The sequence below is a fragment of the Geospiza fortis genome, unplaced genomic scaffold (assembly GCF_000277835.1).
Source record: "Geospiza fortis unplaced genomic scaffold, GeoFor_1.0 scaffold12, whole genome shotgun sequence".
In the NCBI taxonomy this organism is placed as follows: domain Eukaryota; kingdom Metazoa; phylum Chordata; class Aves; order Passeriformes; family Thraupidae; genus Geospiza; species Geospiza fortis.
Genome location: NW_005054323.1, coordinates 515,120 through 524,719, shown reverse-complemented (window position 1 = coordinate 524,719; position 9,600 = coordinate 515,120). Strand labels below are relative to the sequence as shown.

General features: G+C 39.7%; 1 protein-coding gene across 1 annotated transcript in view; it reads right to left on the bottom strand.

The window, feature by feature from the left end:
* Positions 1–6,524: 6,524 nt before the first annotated feature.
* Positions 6,525–9,600, bottom strand: part of SLC28A3 (solute carrier family 28 member 3) — a 37,764-nt gene continuing 34,688 nt past the window's right edge. The window contains exons 17-18 of the mRNA XM_005420844.1: positions 8,122–8,245; positions 6,525–6,627 (exon numbers count right to left, since the gene is read on the bottom strand). Of these exons, the coding sequence (XP_005420901.1) occupies positions 6,525–6,627; positions 8,122–8,245 (227 nt within the window). The remainder of the gene's footprint in view (positions 6,628–8,121; positions 8,246–9,600) is intronic.

Genomic DNA, 9,600 nt, shown 5'->3' with positions numbered 1-9,600 from the left:
GATCCTTATCTGCCATCTATATTTGCTGTCAGGGAGCAAGCAGATTGTCATGTAGGGTGCTCCCATCTCCCTCATATTTCTAGCCACCTGACATCAAAGGCATCAATCAATATAGCAAAAATTAAATATTCACTGTGGCAACCATGGCAACATATGCATTCTGATCAATGTCTTATGATGTAATGCACTGGTTGCTACAGTGAATACCTATGCTGCAGAATACCATAGCAACAAGAAAATACTTTGATTTCCCCCCCCTCTAGAACACCATTAAGACCGAAAGAGTGAATGGGTTTTCATCAGTTAAATTTTCTAGTTTTGTATTCTCATGCTTCAGATGCATAGTTTCACAAAGCAAAACAGAAGCATGTGTACACATACAATACACAATGTTTTATGAAATGCTTTCATTGGGGAAACAACTCCTGTCTGATTTACGTTGTCATAAGTGTATAACTCCAGCTTCAGTGAAGATCCACCAAGTTTAGACCGACACAAACTAGAAGAGAATTTGATTCAGCCTCTTTTATATGAAAGTTTTGTGACCTGATGCTTGTTTTTATGTTGATACCAGAAAACACCCTAGGGTTGCAGCAGACCTAAATATTTTGTGGGTCTGCTTGCAGAACTGAGATGGTCTCACATAGATGAACTGTGCCCACAATTGTCACACACCAGCTGCTCCCAGGGCAAATCCAGCTGTGCTGGTGGCTGCAAAGCAGGGCTGGGTCCCCATGCCATGTACCTCAGAAGGACAGGGAGCTTCCCTTGCCCTGCACCAATGCCCTTGACACACATTTGTCTCCTACAACAGCTGGTGGGTCTGAGGTTCACAGACACCTTCACACCTCTATGGCACTGCTAAGCATTTAGTCAAAGCTGTTTCTGGTTGAAATTTGGAAGTCTGTCAGTGATCCACAGACTCAACTTTTAGCACCAATGAATTTTTGGCACTGTATAGAGAGAAGTAGACTGACTGCTGCACAGCAAAGTTTCAGTCTGTAGAAGAATAGGGATTAATATTCTCTATCCTTGGCATATTACCTCATTCTATTTACGACTTTTGTAAGAAACAGGTGGTACTTATTTTGGAGAACACTGATTTGGCTTCATAACTTGCTGTGTATGACATGCCTCTTGGACCGTGTCCTTGTTTTGGCTGGGATAGGGTTATTTCTCTTCCCAGCAGGTGATAAAATGCTGTATTTTGGATTTAGGATGTAAATTATATCGATAACACGCTGATGTTTTAGTTGTTTTTAAGTAGTGCTTACACTAAGTAAGGACTTTAGCTTCTCATATCACCCCAACAGTGAAGAGGCTCGGAGGGAGCACAAGAATTTGGGAGAAAACAGTCCTGGTTCCAGACAGGAGAGGGTTCATTTTTGCTGTAGCCAGGAGAGGGTGTGTCCAGGACCTGGTGGTTATTCTATACCAACTTATCTGTACCACTTCATCATTTTATACCACCTCACATCACTGGTAAGGGACAGAGGAAGGGAATCTCTGCTGAGGTGTTGAGTAAGTGTGGGAATAAGTGAGGAGCAGTAGGGTAATGCTGATTTCCACACAGAGGGAAAAGTTGGGTGGTTCTGCTTCTGACACTGACCGAGCAGTTGGGGTAGCGTACCTGCAGGCAGGTTGAGCTCTGTAGTAATGGCATTTTTACACGGGAATCACTCCCTCCTTTTGCACATTTTTGCTCTTCATATTGCTGCTGTTACTGTTTGTTTTCTTATCTCATTGCTGTTTCCAGTAAGTTGCTCTTATCTCAGTTGTGATCTTCACCTTTTGTGCCTCCAATTCTCTTCAGCCACTGACAGGGATAAGGGGGAGCAGGAGGGGAAGCAAGCAATTTGTGGTGTGTTTTGGAGGGTCTCAGTGAGAGCACTACATTGGGAAGTACCATTCCTAAACCATGAGCCACACAAAGAGCCAGAACAGCTGACTTAGGCTGTTTGAAAGGTTATTCCATGTCATATGGTGTCATGCTCAGTGTACAAACTGGGGCGAAGGCTGGCTGGGGGCTGCAGACTAGGGACTGAGTAGCCAGTAGTCAGTGGAGAGAAAACAATTGCCTTATGTGTTATTTCTTCTGTATTACTACTACTACTACTACTATTATTATTATTATTATTATTATTATTAGTGCCTAAAGCTGTCTTTACCTCAACCCACAAATTTTGCCTTTTTTTTTGCTTTGAATTTTCTTCCCTGTCCTAGGCAGCAGCCGGAATGAACAGGTGACTGGGCAATGTTTAGCTGCCTGCCAGTTAAATCACAACATATAGTCAACTACTTGTTCACAAAGGTATATAGGTTGCAATGGCTGCTGTAATATGTAGAATTGGAAAAAGGTTGTTTCTAAAATGTCCTTGTTTTTTCCATCTGCCCCTTATCTTAGCCAATTAATATAGAAATATTCATGTTACCTGCCAGACATTCCTAATTTACATATTTCAGTACTTTTCTAAATTGGGTTGAGAGAGAACTCAGTCTTACTTTAAGGGTAATTTTCATTGATGGTACATGTTCTGAGCATGATAAAGGCTATACAGTAGATTTCCTGGAACTGTTGCACACAAAACTGCGTAAAAGTTTTCCTGGAATTATTACCAGTGACTTTTAGTGACTAACACCCTGTGAAAGCTACAGCACAAAGCTATTAGGTATGTACTGACATCCAGTGGGTAGCTTCTGAGGGTGAGAAATTGAGTCATGCCACTAATGCTTCATTCACTTGTCACCTTCATTAGTTCCATCCTATTGTGCACTGCCATTCTGATAAAGGAAGTTAAACTCCTTTTCTGCAAGACCTTTGAAACAGAGCTACCTCCACATAGACTTCATTATTTATTAATTGACAAAATATTCATTTCCATCTTTGAGCTTATAGGTGTAGACTGTGTGCTGGGTTTACGAGGCCAGGTTTGGGTAGTGGAGGGGGAGAGGGAAGTATGCTACAGGGTGGCTTCTTTGAGAAATTACTGGAAGTTTCCTCATGTTCAATGGAGCCAATGCCAGCTGGCTCAAAGATGGACTTGCCACTGGCCAAAGCTGAGCCCATCAATGACAGTGGTAGTGCCTCTGTGATAACTATCTAAGAGATGGGAAAGAATCTCAAAAAGAGATGAGATTCTTCTCCCAGGCAAAAGAGAAGAGTAAAAAAATGAGAGAAAAAGTCTCCAAGGTCAGTGGAGAAGAAGGGCCAGGAGCTGGTCCAGGTAGAGCTGAGATTCCCCTGCAGCCCATGGTGCAGCCCAGGGTGAGGCAGCTGTGCCCCTGCAGCCCAGGGATGTCCATGGGGATGCAGAGATCCACCTGCAGCATGCAGAAAAGACCCCCCCAAGACCAAGTGGATGCTCAAAGGAAGCTGTGATGCTGTGGGAAGCCCACATTGGAGGGCTCCTGGCAAGACCCATGGCCCCATGGAAAGAGGAGTTGATGCTGGAGGAGGGTCCTGGTAGGTCTGTGGAGAGAGGAGCCCACACTGGAGCAGGTTTCTGGCAGGCCTTGTGATCCTGTTGGGGACTAACAGTGAAACAGCCTGTTCCTGAAGGGCTGCACCCCATGGAAGGGACACATGCTGGAGCAGTTAATGAAAAACTGCAGCCCATGGAAGGACTCAAAGGACTCACATTGGAGAAGTTTGTGGAGGACTGCCTTCTATAGTAGGGATGCCACAGTGGAACAGTGGAGGACTGTGAGGATTCCTCTTCCTGAGGAAGAAGAAGGGGTAGAGACAATATGTGATGCACTCACCACAATCCCAATTCTTCATTGCTGTGGGCTGCTGGGTGGTGGGGATGGAGGCAGAGAAAATCACAAGTAAAACTGATCACAAGGCACAGAGGGAGGTCAGGGAGAGTGCTTTTAAGATTTGGTCTTGTTTCTCTGTATCCTACTCTGAACTGATCAATAAATTTAATCTTCCCCAAGAGGAGTCAGTTTTGCCTCTGATGGTACTTGGTGAGTGATCTCTCCCTGTCCTTATCTCAAGCCATAAACCTTTCATTGGATCTTCTCTCGCCTGTATTGCAAAAGAGGAAAAGAATAGAGCAACTTTAATGGCACCTGGCATCCATCTCACCACAAGGTCAACCCATCAGATGTGCTAGCAAGCATTTGATTAAATCAAATGTTTCTTTTCAGGTCTGTGATGCAGATTTGTTGCTGCTGGTATTGTCAGAAATGTGTTCCTGGGCACTGATAGTTCAGGGTCCAATCTACCAGGGTAACTCCAAGGTGGTGAAATGCACTATTCCACTTTTTTGTTGAGAGAAACACAATGAGTTCTACACTGGACTCCTAGCACCATCACAAGGACAGAGAGAAAAGAGTCACCAGAACACGTGATGGTACTTGGTAGCAATCCCCTCCTGCTTTCACTGCTGTTTTTGCTACATTTAAGATGTAATGTCCCACATATATTGTCTTTAGATCAAGCCATCATCAAACCAGGTGGGCAATCTCTTTGAGTAAGTGTAGAAAACTATCATATATATTCTGCAAAAATTGCTTTCCATCTAATCCATCTATAGAGGAGTCTTAAAAAAAAAAAAGAAAAACACCACAGCTCTTCTGCAGAAGGAAGGCTTCAGCTACATGAAAAGCTTTTTTAGCAGTTTATACATGATTGTATTTACTAGCCCAAGCAGCCCTTTTACCCAGCATACAATTGTGAAATGGAAAGAGCAACCATTTCAAAAGACTGATATTAAATAGAGCATGGTAGGGAGTAGCAAAGAAGAAGAGTGCCTGTGATGATTTGTAAACAGAGCACATGGGGTGTGCTCTTTTTGACAGTGAGAAGTAATGTTTCTGATTAATTTGCCTTGAAATAATATGTTACTCTGCTTCAGACTCTAAATTTACTTGAAATTCAAATCCTGCTCTAACCAGCATGCTGGATAAAACTCACGGATGAAATCCATGCATTTTCTTTAGGATGGATTCACATTAAATATATGAGCATATATCTCTCCTAATCAGCATTATCAGCATCCTTTAAAACCACTGAAAATTAAGGATGACATGCCTATGTGGATGAGGCCAAAGAAAAACACCTAACAATATAAAACCAGAGATAAAAAATCACAAGTAGTAGCAACGCTGACATTTATAACTTTTCTGGGGATTAAGTTAATAAACTGAGCTTTACAGGAAACTAGCACTTTCATAGCAAGTTCAAATAAATACCCCCTGGAAATAACTGTACTGGCAGCTGTCTAAGTTAATGAACTTGGATTTCCTGGAAAAGATTCTGCAGTAATTAATAGAAGCTCAAAAAATTAGTAATTGCTTTTCCTGAATAGACCATCTGCACAATTTTTATTTGCAGAATGTGTCAGAATTTTCCAATGTTCCTGTATTTTAGTTCTGACCTTTTGTCCCAAGCCTTTAGCATTAACAATGTCATAGGCTAGTAATCAGTCTCTCTCCCTACCTCTGCACAGAACTTACCAGTTTTCGAGTCCATGAAAGTTCTGAAGCTTAAAATCATAACACACTTTCTTCTTCAAAGGGATCCTGTGGAGGTGTCCTACATTAAGCTTGCTTGACTGGGAATAGTCATGGTTTGAACCTGATTTGTCCTGCATTTGACAGTAGTCAAATGTGTGTAAAAGTTACTTGTTGGTGACTCCATGATCAATTTTCACAATGGTTAAAAACATAGATTTAGAAGAATTAATACAGGAAACTTGGAGGCTGGACATTTTCATTCATAGGAGTTAACTGTAAAGAGTGACCAACTTCCTGCACTCTTCTGTGGGTAGAAGGAGGACTGTAGCAGAGTTGCTAGCCCCCAGTTTGGGTGCTTCAGGGCCAAGCTGATAAGGTAGAACAGGTTTGCAGCTCAGTTCATGTGCAGCTATAGCTACCTAGGTAGTGGTAGGAAGATAGATAGATAGATAGATAGATAGATAGATAGATAGATAGATAGATAGATAGATAGATAGATAGATAGATAGATAGATGTATATGTGGATGTATATAGTTACCTCTACACAAAATGCAGATCTCTCTGCAGAAAAGTAAGTTCACTGCATTTTCTTTTGCTGAAAAGTAATTTCTTTTCATGCAGTAAAGACTTCTTTGACATCAAAAAGGCCAGAAATAGTATTAGAAATTGATGGTAACTCTGAATATTATTTCTAGTTCATAGCTATCTGTAAGTGGCAGCCAAATCTTCTGAATCTGATTTTCTTCACGCTTATAGCAATTTAATCTGGCAAATTAGTTAGTTTCAGGGTAGAAATAAAAGCAGGAGAATCAGGCTTAGAAATGTTCTTCTATTCTGTTTTGTAGTGGGAGAAGAGTTCTGCAGCAAGATGTGTCTTCCACTTATGCCAGTTTAATTTATAAATAATTCCAACCAAGTAGAGGAATTGGGCTGGTAAGAGATGAAAAATAAAGATTGCATGGGGAAAATTCACACTCATTGCAGTAAAGCAATTTTTTAATTTCCTTTCTTCCAAGGAACACAGCTCTTATTATGATCAATCCTGTAAAAAAATTCAAACTTAAGTGCAATGAAAAGCAGGTTGACCCAGTATTTGGCAACACACTTTCCAGGAATTCAGACTGTAGTTTCCTCTGGGAAAGATCTCCTCCGAATGATTTTCACTGGGGGAGGAAATAAAGCAGAAATCAGATAAAACTCCTTTTCACAGAATCACAGAATTTTGTCATGGGAATCTCTCTCTGCAATATATGTGTATACACACACACACACATACATGGCAACACACGCTTTCTCCAAAGCAACTTTAGATGTGTTAAAATTTTCATGAGAAACAAAATAGAGAGAAGACTTTCCCAACTCCAGCCAAATGCCACATCCAGATGTTCTCCCTTTTTATCAGGATAACTTTTGGTTTTTTGTAACAAGTCCTCATGTCTCTGGTACATCCACCTAGATAATAAAAATGATTGAGTCCTTCATTTCCCTATTCAATATTTTTACATTTTCAAAGCATCTGCTTAACATTGATTCTGCTAAAAATAGAGCAGGTTCTTGTCTTTGTAGCAACACGGTAGAGCTGAAATTAGTGTTACGAGGAAAAGTTGTAGTAATGAAGAAACAACAATGATTGAATGTACCCAGAGATGATATCTGCTGAGTAAGTTCTTCTATTTTCAATAGCAAGAAAAAAGGATGAATTAAGAGCATGTATTTCTAAAGTAATTAGTTTTGAAAATAGATTAAAAGGGGAAAAAAAAGCAAGCACACTAGGACAAATTTGAAAGGTTCTTGCCATAACCTAAATACACAGACATTTGGTTCTTTGTGAGACAGTGTTAGGTATATCTGAATATATTCCTTTTTTAATATCAGTATTTCTTTCTTCTCTGCCTTGGATAGAGAGTTGTGAAATACAATTTATCTTGAAATATTTTTCTACTTTAAATGCATGTAAAGTTTTCAACATAAACAAGCCTGATTATTATTATCTTTAGTCACCTTACAGACAGAAGAGGGAAGGGAGGGAAAGGCTCATGACTTTTTTTCAGCTATTGCTAACCTCAAATACTAGGTTAACTTTATATTAGTTCAAATATTTGATTTATTTTCTTGTTAGTATTTGAGATAAACCAGGAATCATCAAGGGCCAACTCCTGGCCCTGCACAGAGCATCATCTCCAAGAGTCTGAGAGCATTGTCCAAATGCTTCTTGAACTCTGTCAGGCTGGTGCTGTGACCATTTCACTGGGGAGCTGTTCCAGTGCCCAAGCACACTCTGGAGGAAGAACCTCTTTCTAATACTCAACCTAAACCTCCCCTGACACAGCTTCAGGCCATTCTCTCAGGTCCTGCAACTGGTCACCACAGAGGAGAGATCAGTGCTTGACCCTCCTCTCATGAGGAGGTTTCAACAAAGATATTTTGAATTGTCTGTTGGCTCTGTAGGTGTTTGTCATGCAATGGAAAAATGCCCCAAGAAGAGGAAGACAATTCAACAGCACTAAAATAGCCATTCCTCTAAAAGACACTAGTTCACTGAAAGCAGATGCCTAAGAAAAAAAGCGAAATACAAAAAAATCAAAATAACATTAGGTTTTCAGAGAAGATATGAGCTCCCTAAATTTTACTCCCAGAGGATAAAGGGTTCTCAATACCTGGTGAAGAGTTGCTGGCAGCATTCAACTAGTTCTGTGCTATTGGCAGGGAAATCTGTGAAGTTGGAAGCGTTTCCTAATAAGATGTGGCAAGGAACTTCCAGACTAGGGACAGTCAGCATTCCTGTGAAGTAAGTTACAATTTTCTTAATGAATAATGAAGAGGAAGATAAGATTTGAGAATGTGAGTCATGAAGCCATGATCAAACAAACCATTCTGTCTGTCGCAAAATCACCTTTTGAGGTGATTATGTAAAGGTACAAGGTCAAAACCTTTGAACTGTGGGACTTCTAATCTGAATAATTTTTAAAAACTGAATTAAGTAGCAACCACAACAATTTATCTACTTTTTATATGTAGGAATTAAAGTACAGCAATGTGTTACACTTGGATACATTCTGGTTTTCTGCCTCCTTTAATGATATTAATATTGTGTAGTAATGCCTTTCTCACTGCTGGGTCAGTGTGTTTTCATTACCTAAGATGAAGCTATGCTGTATTTATGGAAGTGCAAGTAAATACAGAACCTCTTATTTTGTTTTAAATTGAGTTTGCTTTGCTACATATTCTCTAAAATTTCCTACAAATACTAATGTCATCAGTCACTGGAGTAATGGAAACACAAAAGTATGAAAGTGATAGCTCCTTCTATATGTAATGTTGTAGAACTTGGACACATTTTTAGTACGTTCTTATCTTAACTGGGGAAATAGAAATTGCTTGGCTTTTCTCCTTTCTCCTGAGTGTAAGGAAAGCATTTACCATGGCAGGAGTGGGTGGAATGCAATTTTCTTTCCAAAGCAGATTCTATTACTTTGGAGAAATTTTCTCAGTGGCTGTTCACAATATTATTCTTAAGATCAGTATTGTGAAATGACACATTTTAGTAGAGCTTCCTGGTTCCTCAGTTATGCAGAATAGTGTCATGTATTAAAGTATTATGGATGGCTATGAGACTAATGTTATTTCAAGTTTGCTGGTTCTGTAGCCTTCAGAAAATAGTGTGGGCTCATCTTTAAAATGTGTATGTTTCTGTTGCTACCATGAACACCAAGGCATAGACAAGTTGTGGTAGAAACGAACATAGATACCAAGATCTTTCTTCTCTGTTGACATATGAATGCTTTAACCTTCATCATTCCACGTCATACCAATTTTGTGTATCACATGCTCAGGAAAGAGAGCTGGAAAACGGATTGTGAAATACTGAGGATAAATTTATAATCTACTGAAACATATCAATGAATTAATCTTTTGAATAATTACTTTGTTCTTTTTAATTTACTCCCTTAGATGTCTGTTGTATTGTGACTTTTCACTCAAATTAAAGCTGAAATTTTGAAAATAAGGATCAGCTGTGGAGTCCCATTTTAGGACCATTTCACAAGCCTAAGTGCTCTGTGGAAATATTATCCCCTCAAAATATTGACTTAACATTATGACAAAGAGTTGTTCTCCCTTGCTTACTCTTTTACACT